Consider the following 27,785-nt stretch of genomic DNA (forward strand, 5'->3'; position numbering starts at 1 on the left):
CAATGAAGCCCAATCTCCCCATATATGAACTCCAGTTATGTGTCAGGTGTTCCGCACTTACATACAGCAAAGGGAAGGGTGCTGCAAGCCAATCACTGTCCCTGCTTACTAGAAAGACCCCCAAAACAACATAAACATGCATGCATAGGAACACTTTGGTTTTCTGTGTATGAACATCTGGGACAAAGAGTTCATGCAGGATGTGTATAAAAAGCAATAAACTAAAAAGCAATAACTTCAGTTATTTGAAGGTTACTTTTCCTGAACATGTTGAGTAAAGTGGAAGGACAGTTGTAAGCTTTGTGCTAATCACGTGTAAGGAGATGTTCTTATTTTTACCATTACATTACTGATCATTACTATGAAGCTCAGCAGTAATAAACTGATGACTGCGCTAAGATGGTGCACTACAGTACACATTAAGGATACAGAGTTTCCTATCCTTTTGTAAGACACGCACAACCCTGCAGCCAGCTGAACATGAAAGCTGTGCTGTTTGTTCCTCATCAGGTATTAGGTGTCAACACCGACTGCTTGAGGAACATTTGATAGCCTTGTTGCTTTCTTAATGATCTCATCCTTCTGGAAACCTGCATTAGCACCAACATGCTCTGAAATTACAGTCCATAGCGCTGATATGAACACAGGTCATTTCATGTCTTTAATAGCACATGAAAAAAGAACATTAACAATATTAATAAAAGCAGAATATGCAAGGGAGGCCAAAAGCCTAAAAGGCTTATCAAGGGTCTCCCCAAAGTAAAGTTATTGTTTGTAATATTAATAACATACAGTATATATATATATATATATATATATATATATATATATATATATATATATATATATATATATATATATATATATATATATACATACAGATGCTGGTCATATAATTAGAATATCATGAAAAAGTTGATTTCAGTAATTCCATTCAAAAAGTGAAACTTGTATAATGTATACATTCATTCCACACAGACACATATTTCAAGTGTTTATTTATTTTAACTTTGATTATTAGAACTGACAACTAATGAAAACCCCAAATTCAGTATCTCAGAAAATTTGAATATTGTGACAAGGTTCAATATTGAAGACACCTGGTGCCACTCTAATCAGATAATTAACTCAAAAGACCTGCAAAGGCCTTTAAATGGTCTCTCAGTCTAGTTCTGTAGGCTACACAATCATGAGGAAGACTGCTGACTTGACAGCTGTCCAAAAGACGACCATTGACACCTTGCATAAGGAGGGCAAGACACAAAAGGTCATTGCTAAAGAGGCTGGCTGTTCACAGAGCTCTGTGTCCAAGCACATTAATAGAGAGGCAAAGGGAAGGGAAAGATGTGGTAGAAAAAAGTGTACAAGCAATAGGGATAACCGCACCCTGGAGAGGATTGTGAAAAAAAACGCATTCAAAAATGTGGGGGGGATTCACAAAGAGTGGACTGCAGCTGGAGTCAGAGCTTCAAGAACCACCACGCACAGACGTATGCAAGACATGGGTTTCAGCTGTCGCATTCCTTGTGTCAAGCCACTCCTGAACAAGACACAGCGTCAGAAGCGTCTCGCCTGGGCTAAAGACAAAAAGGACTGGACTGCTGCTGAGTGGTCCAAAGTTATGTTCTCTGATGAAAGTACATTTTGCATTTCCTTTGGAAATCAAGGTCCCAGAGTCTGGAGGAAGAGAGGAGAGGCACAGAATCCACGTTGCTTGAAGTCCAGTGTAAAGTTTCCACAGAGATGTTCACAAGTCATTTTTTGCAAGTCCAAGTCAAGTCTCAAGTCTTTTGCCAAAAGTCCAAGTCAAGTCTCAAGTCTCTGGCCGTCTGATCTGTCCCTAACACTGTATTGTTAAATCTTATGAATTCAAAGCATGTCCTGTAGCTACCATCCAGACAGTACAGTATCAAAATCAGTTGTAGGATAACTTTATGGGGTCTACTTAACACATCCCTCTAGACCTCGGACCTGGTGAAATATTAACCTAAGTCTGTCACATCATATGGATACAATGATAAAAATACAATTTGTATGTTCCAAGCATTAGTACAACACTTTGCGATGGTTAGCTTGTTACCTGTGATTATATATGCTAAATGTAATGTCTCTTTCACTCAAAAAAATGTCTAATGTCGAAGTGGAATTCAAGAGAAAAGTGGCAGCGCCACACCAGTTACAGAACAACATGCATCTCAGTGTCAGTCCAAATTACGCACAATAAGCAGTATGAACTCACTGATGTAATGCCATTTATTTTTTAAGTGTTACTACGCTCAGTGAAACAGAGTCCAGCGCGAGGGAGACCCGACTCGGAGGAGGAGAGGTTAGTGAGGCCAGCGTCTCCACGGCAAGTGACAGTGCGCACGGATCCGCTGCGCCACGCATGGGTGAAATAATGAAATAGTAAATAGGACTACAGTAACAGAAATATGTGCAGAATTAAGACAGTCAAGACGGCCCAGTGTTTGGTGGACCGGGTACACCTTGTTCACTTAATAGCCTACAAATCATCCATGGGATCAATTACGCATCACATGAATTTGCCCACCCGACACAGCGTTTGTTCCTGGGGAGATGGATCTGTGCGTCCCGCCTCCTGTGCGCCATGGATTTCTTAGCCTCAGCAACCACTAACTATAAGATACAATTTGCCTGTTCCCAGCATTAGCACAACACTTTGCGATGGTTAGCTTGTTACCTGTGATGATATATGCTAAATGTAACGTCTCATTTCACATTAGTGTGTGAGTGACTGACCTATTTAGGTGCGTTTTGAGATGTATGATGAAGTCCGACGTTGTTGAGCCGGCATCATTTATCTTGGTGCCACACACTTTGCATGTAGCTGTTAGCTTACTGCCTCTGTTTACCAAGTTATTGAAAGCAAAACTAATGAGAAAAGGCGCAACTCCAGGAGGATTTGGTGTCGCCATCGGCAATGCATATTTTAATATGTGAGTGCGCGCACATAGGCGCATGCATTACGTTGCACATTATGGCAAAGGGCAGGGGACATACAGCTCGTCATACATTTCCTCGTATATGCGCCAATAAAAGAAAATAGAAATACATGAATACATTTTGATTTAAAAAGCAATAATTGCATGAAAACAGGTTGTTGACGAGTCTTAAAGCTCGAGTCCGAGTCAAGTCTGAAGTCAGCTGTTTGTGTGAGTTAAGTGCGACTCGAGTCCAAGTCTCAGACTCGAGTCCCCATCTCTGAGTTTCCACAGTCAGTGATGGTTTGGGGTGCCATGTCATCTGCTGGTGTTGGTCCACTGTGTTTTCTGAGGTCCAGGGTCAACGCAGCCGTCTACCAGGAAGTTTTAGAGCACTTCATGCTTCCTGCTGCTGACCAACTTTATGGAGATGCAGATTTCATTTTCCAACAGGACTTGGCACCTGCACACAGTGCCAAAGCTACCAGTACCTGGTTTAAGGACCATGGTATCCCTGTTTTTAATTGGCCAGCAAACTCGCCTGACCTTAACCCTATAGAAAATCTATGGAGTATTGTGAAGAGGAAGATGCGATACGCCAGACCCAACAATGCAGAAGAGCTGAAGGCCACTATCAGAGCAACCTGGGCTCTCATAACACCTGAGCAGTGCCACAGACTGATGCACTCCATGCCGCGCCGCATTGCTGCAGTAATTCAGGCAAAAAGAGCCCCAACTAAGTATTGAGTGCTGTACATGCTCATACTTTTCATGTTCATACTTTTCAGTTGGCCAACATTTCTAAAAATCCTTTTTTGTATTGGTCTTAAGTAATATTCAAATTTTCGTCAGTTATAATTAGTTGTCAGTTATAATCATCACAATTAAAAGAAATAATCACTTGAAATATATCAGTCTGTGTGTGATGAATGAATATTATATACAAATTTCACTTTTTGAATGGAATTACTGAAATAAATCAACTTTTTCATGATATTCTAATTATATGACCAGCACCTGTATGTATGTATATATATGTATGTATATGTATACGTATGTATGTATATATATATATATATAAGTGTATATGAGTTCAATTCACAACATAGCAAAATGTGATAAGAATGTACGGGGGTCGTACATCATTATTTGTTGTATTTAACACGTACATATTTATAAAATATACATACACAGTAAATTACTTATAGGCTATTTGAGTTTAAAACACTACAAATGTTTGTATGAAAAGCACTTTTAGCTATATTATATACACACAAACTCACTTTATCTCTCTATTATTAATGCGTGGATCAGCTCTTTATCCGGATCGCGTGTAGGCTTAAAATCATCCACCCTCCACCCACCTGAATGGATTCATTTCACCGGTTTAGAGACCCGCATGGACACTTCACTGGCCCTCTACAGTCCCTGCAGGCTCCGTTGCTTTTTAAATGATGTATTGTAATGATGTATGAGTGTTTTCTTTAAGGATTTACTTCAATGATTGGAGAGGCTGCTGGTAAACATTTCTATGTGTGCAATAATGTCACATGAGCTGATATCGTCGGACATTTCAGCAGCAAAACTGACTGAGGTTTATAACCTGACAGAGGAATAATCTTCTGGAATAATCCTAATGAAGTTAAAGCAACACTAGAGAACTTTTCCCCCCTGCGGTCCCCCTACAGGTTGGAAGTGGAATTGTCCATTACATTACATTATGTAAGTCTGCCAGATCGGGTTGCAGATCTGTAGTTCGAATGAACTGGACAATGTAATGTAATGGACAATTCCACTTCCAACCTGTAGGGGGATCAAAGCGGGAAAAGTTCTCTAGTGTTGCTTTAAACTGCTGTTTCTCGAGCGTCTCTCTGGAGATGCACTTGCAAATTAAGCTGTCTGTCTGACAGCAGCTCTGATATGCTCACATTATAAAGAAGCGCGATGGTGTTTTAAGCCCCCACGTTGACTTCAAGGCAGCGCTGCGACCGTCGACTTCAAGGCACCTAACCCTAACCCTAAACCTAACCATTGCCTAATCCTAATGCCTTCCAGGAACTCGTAAAATATGGACGTTTGGACAGTGGCTGTCATCGTCTGAAGCGACGAAAAAAGCGCCCTTCAGCGTGTTTGTAGAACGCACCGTGGAGAGCAGCAGCTACACGGGGTTTGAAGATGACATAACACTAAGAGCAACTACGGTAGCCAGTAGTATGTAAGGCCGAAATTCCACGTAAAGAGGTTGGTTGGGGTGGTGGATGGGTCAAACACAGGACTTTCACCCAGGAGACTGGAGTTTGTGTCCCGCGTGTCACGTTTCCTAAAATCGCTTTCTTCTTTTCCTAAACCCAACCGTCCCGTTCTTCCCGCATGTCACGGAAACGTAAGCCCACCCACGACCTTTTCCTTAACATAACTGCATCAAAAGGTCAAAACGATAGTCCCGACCAAGCGCGTTTAGATAAAGCGCGTTATATGGCACGAAAGGAGACTTTAAGAATCAATAACAACGACAAAGGCACCTGACCAAGCGTCCATATTTTACGAGATGGGAGTGAGAATCTGTTGAAGTCGACGTTGGGGGCTTAAAACACCAAACACCTATAAAGAACGTTAATAATATTTCCCTCATTAATAAGGCCTCGGTGTTATTTCACCCAACCGCTATAAATCAGAATGTTAATTTGGATGACCCAGACCGTGGATATATTATCTCCCTTTCTCCACCTCTACTCCTCTCTCTCTCTCTCTCTCTCTCTCTCTCTCTCTCTGTCACGCCTCTTTGTTTACATTCCACGGGTGAAAAGACTTCCACAGAGGATACATCGGTGTATCCTCGATTATAGCTCCTCAGTATACGCGTCTTGTTGATTCAGATTAACCTCATACAGTATACAAAGCCAGACTTTGATTCTGATGGGATGTGATGTTCAGAGTGTGGGAATCAGCTGATAGCAGGACGAGTATGTTTCATGCTCCGGATGGAGGTTTTTCACTGAGCCTCATCCAGCCAAAGCTGAGTGGATGAGCTCACCATCATGATGAATGTGTATGTCCATTATCCAAATCATACAGTAGCCAGACAAAGCCTCCTGTTCACCTTCATCCTGCCGAAACTTTGCCCCCAAGACCCAAGGTGTCCTCTTACAAGACTTTCCCAGGGCTCTCTGACAATGACTTTACTCCAGCTCTCCTTGTCTCCTCTTTGGTGCCACTGGAAATAAATCCACTCCAAAAGTGTCCAGCTCATGCCATTATTGTTACACAGAGGTAGGGAGTTTCTTTCCCCTCTTTTGCTCTCAAAATGATCTCCAATTACCCTAAAAAGCTGTGTTTGTCACATCACATCATCGAGGTGGAGGTGTGGATGAGGAGCAGCTGAGAAAAAAAGTACCTGGGGGGCTTGAAATAAGTCATTTGATCTGACAGAGCGTTCGCTAATTTTTACATCTCAGAAACCGGAAATTTGAGATCAAGCTTTTATGCTCGCTTGCAGTCCAGAGTGAGTGTGACACACATATAAGGGGAGAGGTAATAATAGGGGGGGAAAGGGACAGGGCTTGAGTAAGCGTGACAGCAGCCATGCTTGCTGTTTGTCCTGTGAACACAGTGACAGGGGTCAGTGTGCTCCCGTGGGAGCAGAGTGGAGAACAATGCAGTCAGAAGACAGAGCTCTATAGAAATCTAATGCATCGCCGAAGGATGTTCAGCATGTGTGAGAATGCAAGGATGAGAAGAAGCCTTTTTTATCCTGATAACCCTGTTGGCATCCCTTTGAATATCTGTCTTCCAGCTGTCATGCAGTTCATATCTAGATTATCAGTTAGGCTTAGTTGATGCACTAAAGTTCAAGTAGCAACGCATTAGTGAAACTTGATTTAATGACCATTTTAATAATCTCTAATCAGGGGCCATGACCTCGTCGAAATCAAAAAATGAAATGAATAACAATTGAATGGAACGTAATATAATCTTTTTAATCCTATGAAAAAAGGCTTATTAGCATCAATCTTGATGGAGCTAATGAAGAACAGTAAACCTCAAACTAAGATTCAGTCTCAACATAAGAGAGAAAAACTGCCATCTAGTGTTGTAACTGGAGTAATGTTAGAACATGGGCACTCATCCATCCAATACGCAGTCCCCTCACTCGACATCTCTCCATTAGTGCATGTACTGTCCTGAGCATGTGTGTGTAGTAACATGCTCATATCAGTAAAAAACTATGACTAATATAGGCATGTATAGGCATAAATAAAGGCATGTCTTCTTCCTTTTTTCTTAAGGAGGAAAACTCCATCTAGCTGTGCATGTTGTGATTTGTTGTCACAGCGTGTACAGGTCACATGAGACACAGCCGTCTTCTAACCGTACTGGGAACTATATTCTCAGAAGGCGAAGCACTGCTACTTCTGCTACTTGGGCGGAGTGATTTGCTCGCAGCACCTGAGAAGCCCCGTGGTGAGGAGCAGAGAGTAACAACGGTGCTTTTCAGGTGTTGCGCTAATCACTCCGCCCAAGTAGCAGTGCTTCGCCTTCTGTGGAGAATAGTTCCCAGAAGTCTCTCAATCAAAACAATGGATATAAAAGCGGACTTTTGATTATGTTGTGAAGTGGCGTGGGATTATGGGAGTTGGGGTTGGGTTGTTACTGAGAGTCTTACTTCGCGGCTCGGGCTGGCTAGTATTTTCGGGGCTGGCCGAGCTGCGGCCCCAGAGATACCGGCCTGGGATACGTCTACATCCATCGGATAACTTTTACGTCCGATGGCTGGCGGGTGTTCCTACCGGAATTCTCCCTACCTTCAGCTTTTCTTAACTTACTTAGTTTTTTTGGTGTCTAAACTTAACTGTTGTTGCCGCAGGACAGTCACCATTTGTCGGTCAAACTGTAAAGAAGACCGCTAAATGCTTAAGGGGGGGGGGGGGATTTCAGCACAACACCTTAGGCAATATGGTCTGTTTCCCTGACAGAACATAAAACTTTCTGTTACTGCCGTTAGCATCGTTATTACCCGGCGCTGGAGTTTGTGCTGGCTGGGTTCTGATTGCTGTAAGTTAATAATAATGGCTGGCTGCTGGCTAACTGTGGATGTGTCATGTCTTTGGGGCTGTTGTCAGCTCTCATCCCGACTGAAGTTCCTTAGTGGCGTGGAATGAGGCAGAAAAACCAGGGTTGGATAGCTGGCTAAATTAGCATTAGATTTGTCTTCTATCTATACAGCTAACGTTAACTCTAGCTGGTGAACATAATCGTGGGTTAGCCCAGTGCTGTTTAACGTTAAATAACTTGATGAGCGTGTTGAAGATGTTGTAACCTTTTACCGTTTCCCACTAAGCATTAGCATGAGCTACTTGTCAACGTAGCGCATAACGTTAAGCTGGATCGATCAATATTGAAATGTATCAATAAATGAGGCCTCTGCTGTATTACTGTGTTGCAAAGTGGCATGTAATTAATGACAAAATGATGCCGTGTGGCAGAAAAAAAGCAGTATTACGGTTACTGAGACTAACTCTTTCTGTGACATTGTATGATTTACAATTACTTTCGAACGTATCATCTGGGTTCCCGTGTTTTGACGGAAGTTAGAGGAACCAGAGGGGTCAAAAGTTATATGACGCCACTGACAGGCAACTGAACAAAACATCCCGTGTCAGATATAAAATTACAGATTTTTCTGGGTTTGAAAACATTTAGGATAGTGTAAGTACACAACTCAACACAATATATAACAGGTATTGTCGTTTTTAGACATTTTAATGCAGAAATGTTACATATTGTACCGTTAAATGCAGGAATGCAGGATTATTCTGACAGGGTGGTATTAGTACTCGAACTACAGTAAATAATAATAAATAATTCTTCCACCACAGACCTACACACATGACAGTTACCGTTGTGTTTAATGCTATGGCAGACGGGGATAATACTCCTGCCATAGCACTCCTGTTTCCAGACATTACTAAAGACAACTGTAACTGCAACACAGAACTGCAGTTACTTCCCTTTTTATTTGCTATAACCACAATCCTTCCCTAACCTTAACTGTACCATATTTGAAATGCACCGATATTGTTGAAAGTGAGAATTTAAAAAAACGGATGTTGTCATTGAAGGTAGAATCGTCCAACATAATATATATAAATATATATAAATATAAATTTCCAACATCCCCCATTGGGCTGCAAATTGAGGACTTTTCTCTTCCTATGTTGATATGCAAACAAAAAAATCATATTAATCACTTGTTATGACCTATGAACAACCTTTTCCCTGGTCTACATGCTAATTCATTCATAACGTTTTGAGGTACCCTGCTAAGAAACTGATAATCCTTCCTAATCACCTTACACAATGAAACACAATGAGAAAGAAAGAGGTCTATCCTTATTATCTGAGATGCCAAATCATAGATTTTTGTTATTAAGTGGTGGAGTTTAGATGCATCCAAATGGTGCCTTCAACAGTACTGAGCAACTGTTCCGCCCAGAAAAGACTGGAATTACCAACATCGGACTTCACTTTATGCCACTCTTATTTACAAATCAGACCAATTTCAGTTTGCTGAAATTAACATACAGGATTTCCAATACCTCTACGTTTTGCAGCTTCCACTGTGTAAAGTTACCTGAAGCAGCTGCTTTTGTGTTACTGATTATCTTAAACTAAACGGTGTGGTGTTAAATATATAAAGAAGATGTACCCTGCTGACATGGTTTCTGTTTCGCCACACCTCTCCATACATAACGTTTGTAAAAAATTCCCAAAAAGAGATGAGTCAGCATCGTTCAGGAGCCTCAGTCTTGGGTGCAGGACGGTCCCTGAGCAGAGGTGGAAGGACCAGCCAGGAGCTGTGCAGGGCAGCCTCCGGCAGCAGCCACCTGTTCCTCTGCCCGCAGACACAGCTGCTGCAGAAAGTTGGCTGTCTCCATTACCAGGTCGCTCTCATCATCTACAGGGAGCAGAAATACACTTTATTCAGACGTTATATATATATATATCTTCATATTTTGAAATCTCTCAAGAATTTTATGCTCAATTTCACCCTTTGATGCATACAATCACACCATTAGGAAGATTCTAGTAGCCTAGTCACTGCAACATACTGTATGTAAATAAGTAAGTGAAGTTTATTTTCTAGAGCACATTTAAACAGCTTAAGCTGACCAAAGTGCTGTAAAAAAAAAAAAAAAAAAACGCAGTTAGGTGCTGTATAAAAGGACATTAAAATGTAAACATAAAAGTAGAAGGAAAACACATAAAGAACATCCCAATGACAACAACAAGCAGCAATTTACAGATACTGAATGATAAACATTTATAACAGATTGAGAGATCAGGGAGTAAAAATGTGTCTTTAGCCTAGATTTAAAAACAGAACTGGAGAGAGCATATCTGATATGTAAAGGCAGCAGGTTCCACAGTCGTGGAGCAACTGCAAAGGCTCTGTCAGCTTTTAGTTTGAGTCGAGATCGGGGGACATAGAGGAGAGATTTGTCCTCAGATCTAAGAGATGACGAGGCTGAGTGCCTTTGAATAAGATCCGTAATATAAAATGGTGCCTGGTCATTGAGGGCCTTGAAGGCAACCTGCAGGGTCTTAAACTAGATTCTGAAGTGGACAGGGAGTCAGTGAAGAGAGGCTAGCATTGGGGTAATGTGCTCACATTTTTTAGTATCAGTCAACATCCTTGCAGCTGCACTATGGACCATCTGAAGGCAACCTAATGAAGATTGGGGGAGGCCTAAATAAAGGGAGTTTCAATAGTCCAGCCTGGATGTAATGAAGGCATGAATTACTTTTTCTAGGAAGCAGCATTTCATTCATTTGTTTATCATTGGTATTGGGTGGTTATTTCCATTTCTATACAGATCACTGTGTGTAAACTTAGATAGCCTTTGAGAAGCTTTCTTACATGTGAGTTAATCTTACCAGACTGCCCCCAAGGCAGACAGAGACACTAAATTGTCATAGGTGCTGAAGGGATTAGCCAAATGGGCCAGCCGCAGATTGAATCACATCGTATTGTTTAGATAGCCTGTCTGGGATTTCCTGATTGCTGTTGTGGTATCACTCAGACCCCTTCATTAGCCCAGCCCACAACCTTTTGTTTCAATCTACCCTTGAATGTTAATCTGGATTAGAGATTTCATGACTGCTATGAAATTCATTCTATGTATTCTTCTAAAGCATGATGTATTCCCATCAAATAATATGTAGGCTAATTGCCACGAATATTAATGATTACGCCCTAATATAGGCCTATTATTGTTGTTACTATTGTTGTAAAAAATATTCAAAAAATCATATCATTGAATGACCAACAACACATGTATTTGTTTCCCAGGTATCAAAAAAGCCATGTGAATAGAAATTATATATATTTACAGGTTGTTGTTGTTGTTTTTTTAAATGCAACCATTTGACATTCAATTGAAATAACAGCAGCCAATCAGAACGACTAGATATGCAACATTCAAACTATAATTAGGTATTATCAAAAGGCCTGCTGCATGTCCCTGGTGTGAACCTCAGCACCTTTAATTAAATAAGATGACTATAATTAGAATGTCCTTTTTTGTTTGTGAAGTGACCTTGGGTGTCATGAAAGGCGCTTTAAATAAAAATGTATTATTATTATTATTATTATTATTATTATTATTATTATTACAAACACTAACAGTAGCCAGTCAGAAACAGCTAGCAATTTAACATTCAAATCTATTTTTCATTCAAATCTAAATCTATAATCCAATTGTTCCAACGGAAAACAAGCTGGCACTTATCAAGGGGTAAAAGCAGAAGGAACACACACACACACACACACACACACACACACACACACACACACACACACACAGAAAAGTATTTTGGTGATGACAAACGACTTGAAGAACGACACCTACTGCAGAATGGAAATAAGTTTACAACCTTTGAAAGCGAGAGCCCTTTGTTGATGCTTAGAAGAGTCTAGGTTAGAAGAGTCTATGTTAGAAGAGTCTAGGTTAGAAGAGTCTAGGTTAGAAGAGTCTAGGTTAGAAGAGTCTATGTTAGAAGAGTCTATGTTAGAAGAGTCTAGGTTAGAAGAGTCTAGGTTAGAAGAGTCTAGGTTAGAAGAGTCTAGGTTAGAAGAGTCTATGTTAGAAGAGTCTAGGTTAGAAGAGTCTATGTTAGAAGAGTCTAGGTTAGAAGAGTCTAGGTTAGAAGAGTCTAGGTTAGAAGAGTCTAGGTTAGAAGAGTCTAGGTTAGAAGAGTCTATGTTAGAAGAGTCTAGGTTAGAAGAGTCTATGTTAGAAGAGTCTAGGTTAGAAGAGTCTAGGTTAGAAGAGTCTATGTCAGAAAAGTCTATGTTAGAAGAGTTTAGGTTAGAAGAGTCTATGTTAGAAGAGTCTAGGTTAGAAGAGTCTATGTTAGAAGAGTCTAGGTTAGAAGAGTCTAGGTTAGAAGAGTCTATGTTAGAAGAGTCTAGGTTAGAAGAGTCTAGGGTTAGAAGAGTCTATGTTAGAAGAGTCTATGTTAGAAGAGTCTATGTTAGAAGAGTCTAGGTTAGAAGAGTCTATGTTAGAAGAGTCTAGGTTAGAAGAGTCTAGGTTAGAAGAGTCTAGGTCAGAAAAGTCTATGTTAGAAGAGTCTAGGTTAGAAGAGTCTAGGTTAGAAGAGTCTAGGTTAGAAGAGTCTATGTTAGAAGAGTCTAGGTTAGAAGAGTCTATGTTAGAAGAGTCTATGTTAGAAGAGTCTAGGTCAGAAGAGTCTATGTTAGAAGAGTCTAGGTTAGAAGAGTCTATGTTAGAAGAGTCTAGGTTAGAAGAGTCTAGGTTAGAAGAGTCTAGGTTAGAAGAGTCTAGGTTTGCTCTCGCCTGTCTTGCGAGTAAATAGCAGAAGAAAAAAACGTTTGGAGAAACGCAACCCCATATCGCGCTGTGTTTTGAGGAGGTGTGAGAATCCTGTAGCCTGCAGTAAACGGTTACATCACTTCCTCTATCGCTTCCACTAGAACGTTTTAAAACACCAAACACAAGCCCTGAACTGCCCGGGAGTTTGTGAAACAGCTAAATGTTTGCCAAACAACAAAGCACAGTCGATATCTTTCGATCATCTCTTTTCTTTCTCTCTTTCTCCGTGAAATGAAGCTGCCTTCAGGTGCAATGGGAAACGTTGCTCGTTCTATAAACGATCTGACGAAAAACTGTTACTGTGAAATATAAAGTCTACTTGTGCTACAGTGGGGGTGGGGGGTTGAAGAACACAACAGGACGTCGCGGCGATTGCTTTTTTGTTTTTTAAATCTGAACTGCCTTCCGTGAAGGCAGCACGGAGCTAGCGCCAAACAAAGCTGACAGAAGCACAGATGAGTTCTGATACCCGTCTCGTCTAGTCGCAGTGCCGTGAACTGGCAGGGTTTAATGTTGCAGACCACTGTTTTTTAGTAGTTTAAATTGTAAACATGTATTGTTATTGTGAGTCTTTAGTTTAAACTAGCTTTCAAACCAAGGGCACCTCAACGCCCCACTTTCCAAAATATTGCTTCCAGCGCCCCCCATCATCTTCTTACCACCCCCGTTGAGAAACACTGTTCTAAAGCACAAAGTAAATATTGTTTTCTTCAATTTAGATCCTGAGTGAAGTATTCTTTAAAACAAATTCTTCTACCTCACCTTTCAGTTCTTTAAACCTCGGAGCATCCGTCTCCAGCTCGGCATCCTGCTCCTGCAGAGACCTGCACATCTTTTTATGAGTGAACCAGTGGAGCTTTTGGCACGTCACACTGCAGTAAGTCACCTACGACAAATAAAAGAAAATCACCTGGACGTAATTCAACGTGGACATTTCTCATGACATGACTGAATTATATTACAGAAGACTTTGACTTACTGCTTTACAAAGGGAGCACCTCTTGTGTGCTCCCCTCTCCCCACATGTAGCACAGTAGTCAGCATCTACAATTGCCATCTGACCTGTCACGGCCTGGGTCAACACTGAGAACGCTGTTGGGTCATTGCCCTGGATATAATATGTAAGTGTGTATTAAAGTTATGACAACATTATCCCTCATTGATGCGCTTTTTGCTAAAAATGATATTCTATATACTGCATATTCTCTGATATGTTCTTCACTTACAATCTCTACTGGTGCAATGCTCCTCACCAGCTGCTGAAGGAGCGTGGCCTCACAATAAGGAAACTTCCTGATACAGTCCCGAATGAACTTCTCTTGGTACTGTGGGAAGCCATCGCTGTCTCTCCCCCTCAGCAGGCTGGGGACCCAGGTTCACGGACAACAACAAAAAGACATAACATCTCTTAAAGCTTTAAATTCCAAGTTTGCTCTCAATGGGTACTGTACACTGTACAGGGTGCATTGTTCCTAGTGGTTCCTTCCTTTAATATTTGTTGTAGATATGTTGGATCCCAAGAGGATGAACCTCTGCATTATTAAGCTTTCATCCACAGACCAACATTTCACATCTCACGTTCTAATGTGCAGATTACCATCAAAGTAACAGAGTAAAGGGTCTTATACACTAGACGCAGCCCAGCTGGCGCGCGCAAATGTGACATCATGGGATCGCCGTGACTATTTATACCCGCGCTGGTGCTCACGACACTAGTTGCAGTCTTCTCCTGAACAGAGGTGTCGCTAATGAGCAAAGGCTACAGACGTTGCTCTTTCTAGTGACTAGAAGAAGAAGAAAAAGGTTAACAACGGCAAAACTGGCAGCAGCATTGCCATCAATGCTTCGATTTGATTCGACGACCTACTTCGTCGGATCAAGCCTTTCATTCGCCATAAAAGAACTCATCTTAACACAGTAAGTTTACAAGAGAGACGTGCAGTCACTGTGAGAGTCCTGGCATCCGGTTGTCGGCGAACCCGTTCAAGCCTCCCGTTTCCGCTTTGTCGCGCGCCGCTGAAAAAAAAAGCCGTGCGCGACCTCTGCTTGCGCGCCATAAATCGGGCGCGCCGGAAGGATATTACGTCATTTTGACGTCACGATGGTGCACGCCACCTTGGATGCGTCTAGTGTAAAACACGCTTAACAAAGTCAGCAGTTGCAACACCACAGTGTTCTGACATCTACATCTGAGCTTACAAGCTAACCAGGTGAACACATTTATGTACTGCATGGGGGAGAGAGACCACAGTATGGCATGGTGAAAGACTGAGAGACAGGGGGGGCTTAGCCCCGAGGCTATGCAAAACTTTCCCTTGCAAAATCTTAATTACAAACTCTAATGTTAGCCTTTAGATACATCAAAGCTGCATGGGGGGAGATTTACTTAGGCCAGACTGTGCTCCTGCTGAGTTCTTCTTTAGGCTAAGACTTAACCGCTATCTATCTGCCCGTGTAAATGTGTGGTAAAGTAATACCATACCTAATTCCTCTCTCTATTAGATAAGTTGCAGGTCAAAATAAGACTATTTAATTACTAGGGGTGTAACGATAGACATATTCGAATAAAACAGCGTACACCACAAATATAATGCAGTATATGACTTGGTGACTGGTAGTGTAGTATGAGCTGTAACATATAGTATAAGTGCAATGTAATAGTAGTAATAATAGAATACTACTACTACGAAATGCATTGTATAAATGTATAGATATATAAAGATATAGCAAATCTAGCAAAGAAACTACATAAATCAGTCCAACAGAGGGAGTGGTGAGAGCGTCTGGAGTGTGCCAGACAATCCAAAGTGACAGAGCTCAGAAGGGAACCTAAAAATGAAAATAGAAAACACAAGACCCTAAATCACACACATCAGCAAATTCAAAAGCACCATGTGATTGGCAGCCATGCCCACTGGTCATGGAAAATGACAGCGCCTAGCCAGAGATGTGGCCTGCTATAGGTGTGGGGGGAAAGGACAGTCAGTAAACTGTGCAAATCAACAAAAGCAATGCATGTAGCAGAACTAGCAAGAACTGCCATGACACTCCATGGTTCCTAGGCACTGTTGATGGCCCTTTGGACTGGTTAGAAGGAATGGTTGGTCATTTGGGTATGATTATAATTAAACAAATTTTTCGTTGATACCTGGTAAGTATGCCCCCTGGGCGCCTCCCTAGGAAGGTTTTTCAGGCACGTTTAGCTGGGAGAAGGCCTTGGGGAAGACCCAGGACTAGGTGGAGGGATTATATCTCCAACCTGACCTGGGAACGTCTCAGGATCCCCCCATCAGAGCTGGTTAATGTGGCTCGGGAATGGGAAGTTTGGGGTTCCCCGCTGGAGCTGCTGCCCCCGCGACCCTTCCCCGGATAAGCGAATGACGATGGAATGGATTGTTGGTACCTGTCTCAGATCAATCTGAGGCAGGTATTACTACTATAAACTACTACTACTAAAGTTTCCGCTAAGATTATAGTTCAGCACACTTTTTCCATTAACCCAATTACTCACACGCTGGATGACTTTCCTGATTGTTTTTGACGAAAGTAAAGTAAGTTGATGCCTGCCAGGTTTCAGGTGTTAATGTGGACAGAGATTCGTTCTGAAAACTGTGCTGAAATGCTCTTGAGGACAGATATTGGTAGTAATGCCTTATGTGGCTTTCACTCCGCAATTAGTAATTAGCAGCCTCCGGTCATTTCAATAAGGGGAAGGCGGCAGTTGCATGTGAACGCGCACAGATTCTGCTCTGCCAGAGTTCAACAAGCTGAACTTCTGGCGGTAACCAGCGAGTGGCAGGAGCCGCTTTTAAAAATTCTTTGCTCTTTTGGGTAAGCAGAAAACAGCGTCCCCTTCTCAAATCACTCAAAGATTATTTTGGCCGTAGCACTCTCCTCATGGGAAATTAATACCGCTATACGGTGTAAACTGGTATACCACCCAGCACTATTTCAAACCATTAATTTAATCTTTGATCGCCCAAAGTCCAAAAATTTGCTAGTTTACTCACAAAATCTATGAGATCCTGGCAGTCCAAAAGTGCATTACACCTGAACACTTGTTCATGTCACCCTATCAGACATCAGATCATCAAAATTATCCCAATAATAGCAACAACGGAAGAATAAATAAATCTCAGCAGAAGACATTCCAACACATCATCATAATACACAACAGAAAATGCATGATGTCTCAGCATTATTATGAATCAAATAAGGCAATTCTGAATAGTACCCTTAAAGGCATCCATGCTATTCAATTCAATTCAATTTTATTTATAGTATCAAATCATAACAGGAGTTATCTCCAGACACTTCACAGATAGAGTAGGTCTAGACCACACTCTATAGTTTACAAAGCCCCAACAATTCTAGTAATTCCGCCAAGAGCAAGCTTTTAGTGCAACAGTGGCGAGGAAAAACTCCCTTTTAGGAAGAAACCTCGGCAGACCCAGGCTCTTAGGTAGGTGGTGTCTGACTGTGCCGGTTGGGGATGTGATGAACAGTGGCAATAATAGTCACAATAAAGATAATGGAACAGTGACTACAAATGGTAGTCGTAGTAGTCATAGCAGGGCACTGCAGGCCGTTACAGGATGTAGCGTGGCACAGCAGAGCATAGCAGGACGTAGCAGGACGCAGCAGGGTCCCGCAGGACGCAACAGGACACTGTTGCATAGTGGTGTCCCACTATGATTTTGGTATTTATCATGATTACTGTAGCTGAGTGTTGGACTGCTATGGGTTTCCTCACAGGGGAGTTGATGGATAAACTATATATGCGTGACATGTAGACTACCTTTTGTACCTTGATATCCTCATGGTTCCTACAGCATGAATCCTTTCATACCCTCACCTCCATAAGATGCGGGTATGAAGAGGGGGCCCTTGGTTAGATCTACAGAACATTACCATATTAAGATAAGAGGAGAGAGAGAGTCATAAGATGTGATGCCACAGCCTGGTCTCACAGAATTCCGTGAAATGATCACGAACTGTTAACACCGAATTACGTGGTGGTGGCACGGAATGTGTGAAAATTCCGTGTGGCCACCACGGAAAACAATGCCAATGTAAAGTCAATGAGAAGATGACGTAGCATTAAGAGCGACTACGGTAGCGAGTAGTATGAAAGGCCGAAAATCTGGGTTGGGGTGGTGGATGGGTCAACCAACACAGGACTTTCACCCAGGAGACCGGGGATCGTGTCCCATGTGTCACATTTCCTCAACCCAACTGCCGCTTTCTTCTTTTCCGAAACCCAACCGTCCGTTCTTCTTTTCCTAAACCCAACCGTCCCGTTGTTGTCACGCGTCCCATTATTGTTTTCCTAAACCCAACCATCCTGTTCTTCTTTTCCTGAACCCAACCGTCCTGTTGTTGTCCCACATGTCATGGAAACGTAAGCCCACCCACGACCTTTTCCTTAACTTAAGGGGCCATGTTCATTTCACGGAATTCTTCCGTGGGCTCATCATGGAATTTTCGGCGATCGTGTTCATTTCACGGAATTCTTCCGTGGGCTCATCATGGAATTTTCGGCGATCGTGTTCATTTCACGGAATTCTTCCGTGGGCCCATCACAGAATTTTTGTGAAACTGCCACAGATTTTGAGTTAAGGGGCCGTGTTCATTTCATGGAATTCTGTGAGATCACGTTGGATACCAAGATTATACAAACGTGTGCAATGGTCAAGAAGAGAAAGGACCGGGCCCTTAATAGCAATCCACATATTGATATAAACACTATTATGCCAGTAACTTGATGCTGATCTACCCATCGGCTGTAATCAGTGAAAGCAACTATGAAATAAAATGAGTTCTGGGAGTGCTGCTGGTTCTGTATTCAGAGGACACACTCAGAAGCCTCACCTCTTAACAAGTGCATCCAGATTGTCATCTTGTTTGTGTAGGAAGGCCAGGCATTTCTGCAGCACACAGCTGATGTAGTGCATCTTCATGGCCAGAACCTCATTCATGTCTTCCTGCTTCACACACTGCTCACACAGCATGTCCATCACCTGGTAACACTTCTCCAGGGCGGCCATGTCCACCAGCACAGGGTGTTCCTTTACCAGCAGGACTATCTGACAGATTGGACAGGTGGTCAGACAAACATTTCTGGACAGAATAATGTCATGGTTTGAGACAGGGAGGACAATACATAAGCAGATCACCAAGTTCATAAGGATTCATCCTCTGGTAACCAAGGATATGCGTACCACATGTTATTGCAATCCATCCAATAGTAATCAACCTCATGGTGGTGCTAAGGGAAAACTCAGGGGCTTTATCCTCTGGGGAACACGAATCCATCCAGAGTTGTGGAGACATTGCCATCCATTGTAGTTTAGTTGTTTTTATATTCTCTTTAACAAATGTTTTAATTGTTTTAACTGCTCTTTAATATTTTATGTTAGGCACTTTGAATTGCTCTGTTGCTGAAATGTGCTAAATAAATAAAGCTGCCTTGCTTTGCTGCTCGCTGTTTGATTTGAGCCATAGCCTAAGCGGGCAGGCCTACAACTCAAATAAATCCCCAACGTGCTGAAGGCCTGCATCCAGAAACTTTGACAGAAAGAAACTCTGAATTCAACCACATCAGGCAAATGCCACCATAACCCCAGCCAAGTGGGGGTAAAAAAAAGATGTGCACCCAAACATGTCAGAGAATGCCAGAGAGCTCCAGGAAAAAGGCCTTATTCAGAATATCCAACCGGAATATACTGTTTACATGACCTGTATCAAATTCGGAATATGTCATACTCGGAATAATAGTGGATTTTTGGTGTGCATGTAAACATACTGGTTGTTGTGGATGCTGTGGTCTCAGCCTGGCAACCTCCGTGAACCTCAAGTCTGGGGAGGAGGCGACTCTCTCCAGCATTTTGAATTTGTACTGCAGTAACTATTTTAAACACTAGCTGTCAGTATTACATATTGCACCTTTAACTTCTACCAAAGTCCTTTTCTGGTACTTACTTGTACTTTTACTCATGTTTTGCTTTTTGTATGGTAAATGTCAGGAAACTACACTATAAATGGGCTGTATTATTACCAATCTTTCATTTGTGAAAAAGTGGAGTTTGTGGGTTTGTATGAATTAAAGGGGCACTATGCAGTTTTGGCCATTTCTTCGCTGTTTTCTCGTTTTTTGCTCGCATGTTTCTCTATAGAGCTCCCCCTACAGCTTCGGAATGGATATTTGGCAGCTCCTATGTTTACTCGTGTCTGACTCCTCGCTCGGTCAGTCTGCCGTTTCCTCTTTCTCTGTTCCTCCGACAATGCTTTCCTAGCTTTCTGCTTTTTTTTTGCCGGCTCAGCCATGACGATAGTGTGAAAAACTCCATCGCTACCTTGTTCTTGTTAGCCAGTTCCTGAATGGGCGTATGTGTGCAGTGCCGTGAAGCAATTCGTTACATCGCGAGATCTGATATATCGCGATACTTCCTGACGCTGAGGCTGGCGGCCAGCTGAAAGTTGCAATCCTGGTTTTTCCGCTCACAGGCGCTAGGGGGAAGCGAGACGACCACCGTTCAACTCAAAAAAAGTCATATAACCATTCCAATGACTCTGAAGCTGTTCGTTTAAGGTAAATTAAGGTAAAAAAAACTGCATAGTTCCCCTATAAGTATTACAGTCACTGTTTATGAGCTAAGAACTCAGAAGTGAAGCTGAATAAAGTGATGGCTATCTTCTTTCTTTTTCTGAAGGGAGGTTTCCCTCTAGCAGCACCGGCAGAACAACTTTATTTGTCTTGAGTGCAATGACATGATTGTCATGAATTTTGGATATGGATATGGAAGGTCCCCAGAGGTTGCATCCTAATGACAGTAAAGAATTACTCACATTTCATCGAGCACCACCAGCACGTCGAAGTGTTCACATGTACCGTGCATGTACAGTCACCTGCAGTAAACGTGTGAGGGAGCGGGCCTCACCTTGACCGGGTTCAGGTTGGTGGTCATGATGATCTTGTGCAGGGGTCCTGCCAGCCGGGGGGGGAGCCGGGGCTCCTTCTCCTGCCCCTGTGGTTGGGTGTAGTACTCCAGCCTTGCCCGCGAGAAGAAGTTGGTGATCACTGTGACACAGTCGTGCTGGCCTGGAAGGAGAGTGTCCAGGTTAAGATGATAAGAGATGCCCCCCCCCCACACACACACACACACACAGCACAGTGTCAGCCTGTCTCACCTACAAACGCTGCCATCTGAGCAGCAGTGCGACCCACAGAGTTCACCAGCTCCGTCTCTGCTCCTGCGTCCAGCATCATGGACGTGATGTCTGTCTTCCCTGGAGCATGTGGGTCAGTCATTTGCTTTTTAGAAGTATAACACTGCATTGCACCACCAATTATTTTTTCTAAACTAAAATGACAATGAATGTTAGTGTAACCACATTTAAATTCATCTAAACTTCGAGAGAACCGTAGATGCTGAAAAGCGGAGTGACACACACAGGTGTACCTGACAGGCCAGCGAACATGAGAGCAGTGTATCCATATTCATGCTGGTTGCAGTTGACATCAGCCCCATGCTGCAGCAGCAGACGGCACATGTCGGCCTTGCCCTTATAGGCTGCATGCATCAGGGGAGTCATGCCATACTTCAGAAACACAGGAGAGAGGCAACATTACATGAGCAGTTAGTTTATATGTATGCAAAGAAGCAAGCCAGGTATTGACTCAAAGCAGCATTAATCCATTTGTTTGATCCCAACAAGTGTGAAAATACAACATTGATATATTATTATCGCCTTATAAAGTTGATATGGCATACACGTCAGGAAGCAGTTTGTTCTATACACATCAGCCAACACAGAGCAACATGAGCAACATGATCATTCATCAGGAGTTGTGTTTGTGTCCACCTGATGAATGTCAGTCCAATATTCTCTCTCTTTTAGCTCCGCTTTGGTCTCCAGCAGCTCCGGAGGGAAATGTGTGTCTATGTCACTGCTAAATACTCCACGATGTTTCCCAGCTACTGTCTGACTGTCTGCTGCTGCTGAGTAGGGAGGGGGCACTGGCTTTATACAGTCTTTCTCTGAACACAGAGTCGGTAATAATTAGCTGGTCATAGTGAAGTTTTAAAAATTCAACTAAATCAAATAACAATTACAAATGTAATTGTTATTCAATAACAGACTGTTTCTGACCACTTGCTGTGTATGCTTTCCATATGTGTGGTTGTGTACGTGTGTGTGTGTGTGTGTGTGTGTGTGTGTGTGTGTGTGTGTGTGTGTGTGTGTGTGTGTGTGTGTGTGTGTGTGTGTGTGTATATGCCGCCACAGCTGATCCTGACACTCAGACAGTCTGGAGTGGCGTGATGCTATTATCACATAGCTCTCAACCATATGGCTCCATCACAATGAATAACATATGTTACAGTGACATAACTGACATTGTGCCAGTGACATGAGCCTCCTGTAATTTAGTATCACTTTGAGCACCACAAACTAGAACATGAGAGCGAAACAGGGCTGTTGTAGAGTTTCTCAACCTTGGGCTGGGGCCCACACAGGGTCACTTCAAATGACTGTTTACATAATTCAAGCAATTGTTCCTTCTATTTGCGTACCTCGTCCAAACAGTTGACTCGTACTTCTTTGCTAGCGAGCAGCTGGGCAGCTTCCTGTGCATCACCTGCAGACCAAAGCAGACACAGTCAGAATGTAAGGGTGCACAAAGGATAGATGTCGAAATAAAAACTAACATCAACACAATTCATACATGTATACATATATATAACTATATATCCTAATTAAATAAAGAATTGTGGTAAAGCTAGGTAAATCTGTTATTATTTATTTATTATTGGAAATGTTATTCTTCATATACTGTATGTTGAGTGGTATGCACGTGTGTTCATGTTGAGCTGAACTGAAGACTCAGTTCAGGCAAACTCTATCTACAATACATGTTTCTCATGTATTGCTGATGCACTGCACACATCCCAGTTATATATCTTTACCATTATAGTGGACAATGTATTGTGCTTCAAAATGATCTTAAGTGAGTGCCTACACTTTGACACTGTACTGTACAGAGTGTTCCCAATAAAAACCAATAACAGAGTGAATAAAGCGTGTAAAGTGTGTAAGAGAGCAGTGCTCACCGGCGGCGATCAGCTGCAGGATCTTCCTCTCCGACGCTGACAGATCTCCTCTCTGAGGGGCAGCCATGCTCTCCAGTCACCTCTGCTCTCCTCTCACAGTTAGAGTCTACAGGTAGACTGGTACACTGCAGTGTACACAACCCTGGAACATACCACTGTCCCACACACGGGGGGGGGCGGGGACACCTGATCTGCGGAATGAAATAGTAGTCAATGTTGTAAATGTCCCTGATTGATTGATTGATTGATTGATTGATTGATTGATTGACATAGTTTTCCAATGTGTTCAGCTCTGACTGCTTACTGTGTTGAATGTGTCATCAGGTCCAGACTGCCCTGCGGCGACAGTGATGCTATAAACTACTACAGCCCGACCCACTCCGTCATAAGCTCGAATCAGACACATGGAGATGGAATTCTAACCCATGTTTGAGCCTCACTCAAAGAATAGAATCCAGTAAGACTAATATCATCCCCGGAATCTTGTCTTTGTTTCAGGCTCTCCCTGCAGAAATTAGCATCAAGGAATTCAACGAATGGGATAAACTTCTCTCGAGGTTTATCTAGCAGGGGGAAAGACACTGCAACTCCTGACAAAAGAAGGCGGTATGGCTGCACCACGTTTGAAAGATTATTTCTAGTCAACCCAAATCAGGCCCTTATTAAATGTATCTAATCAAGATTATACTGCAAGATGGAAGGATATAGAAAATACTTTGATTACAGACTTCCCTATTCAGGCAGTTATAGGCAACAAATAATTGGTCAAATAATAGATACATTGAAAAATCCATAAAAATAAAATGGATAAATGATGGATAATTAGATGGAGGGCACCTGAACCCAATCAACTAGATCTTAGATTTAAAACATGGAAAGGAAAAGGGATCACAACATTCTACTCACTTGCAAACAAAGGGCAACAAAAGGACTTTCAAACTTTAAAAGAAGAGTTTTCTTTAGAGCAACGGGATATCTATAGGTATTTGCAATTACGTAATTACTTTGATAAATGTGAACAAAAATACCCAATAGATTTGGAAGATCCGGTGATGAAAAAATATTCTAAGGGCATATTCACGTGAATCTAACAAAGGTACTGTTTCTAGACTGTATAAAAGTTTACTTTAAAAAGAAAACATCCTCTACAGATTATATCAAAGATACATGGGAAAGAGAGGGAGACCTTGATGACAAAAGAGGAATGGCATAGCTACTGTGAACTGCAATAGAAATGTACTAATTCACACACATAGAGGGATTTCACATTTAAAAAAAAAATGAAAATACAGTTGTTGGAGAGGCTGTGGAGGTCGGGATGCAAACTGTTGGCATATATTCTGGGTTAAAACCTTTCTGGTCAGAGGTACATCAAATAATGGAAGAAATATTTCACACGAAGATCCCCAACACTTCTAAAGCGGACTTTTTCCTGGGAAATATTGACAAATACGTATTCAGAATAATGGTAACAGCAGCAAAGAAAAACACTGATAAAAAATTGCACTGTGTCCTTTTTTCTTTGTCTAATAGGGTCAATTTAAAAGGTGCTAGATTATCTCCCTACGAAGGTGTTTTCTTTTTCTTATATTATTACCTATGCGATCCGGTTCTACGGTTCTATTGTTAGAACCGTTTCATCCATCCATCCATCTTCGTCCGCTTATCCGGTATCGGGTCGCGGGGGCAGCAGCTCCAGCAGGGGACCCCAAACTTCCCTTTCCCGAGCCACATTAACCAGCTCCGACTGGGGGATCCCGAGGCGTTCCCAGGTCAGGTTGGAGATATAATCCCTCCACCTTGTCCTGGGTCTTCCCCGAGGCCTCCTCCCAGCTGGACGTGCCTGGAACACCTCCCTAGGGAGGCGTCCAGGGGGCATCCTTACCAGATGCCCGAACCACCTCAACTGGCTCCTTTCGACGCGAAGGAGCAGCGGCTCTACTCCGAGCTCCTCACGGATGACCCTCCTGCCAGCCACCCTCCTGAGGAAACCCTTTTCGGCCGCTTGTACCCTGGATCTCGTTCTTTCGGTCATGACCCAGCCTTCATGACCATAGGTGAGGGTTGGAACGAAAACTGACCGGTAGATCGAGAGCTTTACTTTCTTGCTCAGCTCTCTTTTCGTCACAACGGTGCGATAAATTGAATGTAAGTCCAACAACAGACAACCACTCTGGTTTAGATCAGGGAGGCCGTTCCTCCCAATCACGCCTCTCCATGTATCTCCTACATTGCCCACGTGCGCGTTGAAGTCCCCCAGCAGAACTATGGAGTCCCCCACTGGAGCCCCATGCAGGACTCCACTCAAGGTCTCCAAGAAGGCCGAATACTCCAAACTCTTGTTTGGTGCATATGCACAAACGATAGTCAGAGTTTTCCCCCCCACAACCCGCAGGCGTAGGGAGGCGACTGCCTTGTCCACCGGGGTAAACTCCAACGTAGCAGCTGGGGGCTTGCTCTATATGATGAAACTCTATAAACTACTACAGCCCACAGTGAGACAGTCCGCTCTGTATGATGAAACTCTATAAACTACTACAGCCCACAGTGAGACAGTCTGCTCTGTATGATGAAACCCTATAAACCACTACAGCCCACAGTGAGACAGTCTGCTCTATATGATGAAACTCTATAAACTACTACAGCCCACAGTGAGACAGTCTGCTCTATATGATGAAACTCTATAAACTACTACAGCCCACAATGAGACAGTCTGCTCTATATGATGAAACTCTATAAACTACTACAGCCCACAGTGAGACAGTCCGCTCTATATGATGAAACTCTATAAACTACTACAGCCCACAGTGAGACAGTCTGCTCTGTATGATGAAACTCTATAAACTACTACAGCCCACAGTGAGACAGTCTGCTCTATATGATGAAACTCTATAACCTGCTACAGCCGTCCTGTGTGACACTGACTCATTTAGCCTAGCTACATTCAATCATTTCATTAATCAATGGATTTATTTCTTTTATTATTTACAATGTTGTGTATATAAAATCATAATTAATGACAAATAAATTGCTAAAAAAAAAAAAAACAGAGTCAGGCTAGCTCCTTCCCTCTGCTTCCAGTCATTATGCTAAGCTAGGCTAACCAACCTGGATCCAGCTCTGTATTTTTTCCCAAAATGTTGAACTATTCCTTTAAAAATCAATATCTCTATCTATCTCTATTGTTTATTTTAGTCTTGTCTTCAATATTATGGTTATTATTTCATCTTGTCTTAATTTTTCTCTAATGGAGGGGTGATAAAGTGGGGGGGTTCAGTGTGGGGGGGATTCATGTTGTGAGATGTATTATCTGTGTTGTTTTTCAACTAATAAAAACTATTAATCATTAAAATCAATGTCTCCCAGTTTATTTTCTGTGGAGCCAAAACTGATTTCTGGATATGAGAAGAAAAAAAAAGTTCTTATAGTCACACACACACACACACACACACACACACACACACACACACACACACACACACACACACACACACACACACACACACACACACACACGCGCACACTATCTTCTTGCTCAGAATCAGTATTCTGATATAAATAGTCTTCTGTGATAATTTTAGACTGAAATATAGCAAACAGAACTGATGGTTGTTGCTCTGTGTGTGACAGCCTGGCCTCACTCCAGCTCTTTGTGCTAACTCCATTAGTTACTCAGTTGTTTGGGGGGGGGTACCTTACATGGTAATCTAAATCTGCAGCCACATGCAATGATGTGTCTGTCACTTCAGCTGGTTCTAGGAGGAACACCTGACTGCTATGGTTACTATGCTATGGTTACTACAGTACTCAGCTGATCAGGAAGAGAGTGTAGTGCTGGGTTCACCATCTGATGGTCAGAGGACGTTCAGACAGCTGTGGTGGTGGCTGCAGAAACCCACACCCAGACAGGAAAACGTAAGTCATATATTAGAGGAATGTCTCCTCGCTTGAACCGGAAGTTGTTCGGGCCCTCCTTCGTGAGGAGCCAGGATGAAAGAGCAAGGATACAGGATGGAGGAGGGATCTCTGAGGAGCTATGAGCGAGGATACAGAGAGGAGGGGAGGATGGGAAGCAAGTGGAGGAAACGTGGATGCAATTGAGGGACCTGAGACGTACCCATGGACTTCTAGAGATCTTTAGCACATGGCTGAAGATCTCTCCCGGTCTACCAACATCATGCAGCACCTCCACTTCCTTTTGGTCCTCAGGAGACATCACCCTGCAGGAGAGGCTGCTGCTGTCCATCCACAGTGTGCTGCTGAGTCACTGTATGGTACGCCAGGAAAGGCTGCTGCTGTCCATCCACAGCGTGCTGCTGGGTGCTGAGTTACTGTGTGGTTCGCCAGGAGAGGCTGCTGCTGTCCATCCACAGCGTGCTGCTGGAGGCTGCTCGCTGGCCTCTGTGGAGGAACTGTTCAGCAGAATATCCTGTCCTGGACACCATCTGTGTCCCCTGCTGCCCTCTGGTGGACGCTTCACATCTATCCAGTCACAGACAGACTCCGACTCAGCTTGTACCCAGAGCCGTATACACTGACACTATCTGCACTACCATACTCACACCACAGTCCATATTTATTGGCAACAGTATAACATGTATATTACCTGTATTTTACATGTATATTACCTATATATTACCTGTATTTTACCTGTATATTACCTGTATTTTACCTGTATACAGGGCCACTACAGCTCAGCCATGTGCTTGATATGTGTGAATATGTGTGTGAATGGACCATCACGATTGGTTCCACTCTGTGCAATGACAATAAAGGACGTCTCTCTTCCATCCCAGATGTTTTACAGCTGTGGGTGATAGACAATTTCAGGCTGC

General features: G+C 42.6%; 1 protein-coding gene across 1 annotated transcript; it reads right to left on the minus strand.

The window, feature by feature from the left end:
• Window positions 1-9,742: 9,742 nt before the first annotated feature.
• LOC144529448 (ankyrin repeat and MYND domain-containing protein 2-like) lies at window positions 9,743-23,017 on the minus strand. Its single transcript, XM_078268543.1, has 10 exons — window positions 22,951-23,017; window positions 22,414-22,478; window positions 21,301-21,439; window positions 21,029-21,127; window positions 20,779-20,939; window positions 18,710-18,924; window positions 14,065-14,200; window positions 13,818-13,946; window positions 13,601-13,724; window positions 9,743-9,897 (listed from the first exon to the last, which is right to left on the minus strand). The coding sequence occupies exons 1-10, from the start codon at window positions 23,015-23,017 to the stop codon at window positions 9,743-9,745; spliced, it is 1,290 nt and encodes a 429-aa protein (XP_078124669.1).
• Between the last annotated feature and the right edge of the window lie 4,768 nt (window positions 23,018-27,785).

The sequence above is a fragment of the Sander vitreus genome, chromosome 14 (assembly GCF_031162955.1).
Source record: "Sander vitreus isolate 19-12246 chromosome 14, sanVit1, whole genome shotgun sequence".
In the NCBI taxonomy this organism is placed as follows: Eukaryota; Metazoa; Chordata; class Actinopteri; order Perciformes; family Percidae; genus Sander; species Sander vitreus.

Coding starts and splice junctions, on each gene's coding strand:
- LOC144529448 (XM_078268543.1), bottom strand. CDS start 23,017: ATGGCTGCCCCTCAGAGAGGAGATCTGTCAGCGTCGGAGAGGAAGATC. Junction 21,440..22,413: donor GAGTCAACTGTTTGGACGAG/GTACGCAAATAG, acceptor GTGTTTCTGAAG/TATGGCATGACTCCCCTGAT. Junction 14,201..18,709: donor CTGGATGCACTTGTTAAGAG/GTGAGGCTTCTG, acceptor CTGGGTCCCCAG/CCTGCTGAGGGGGAGAGACA.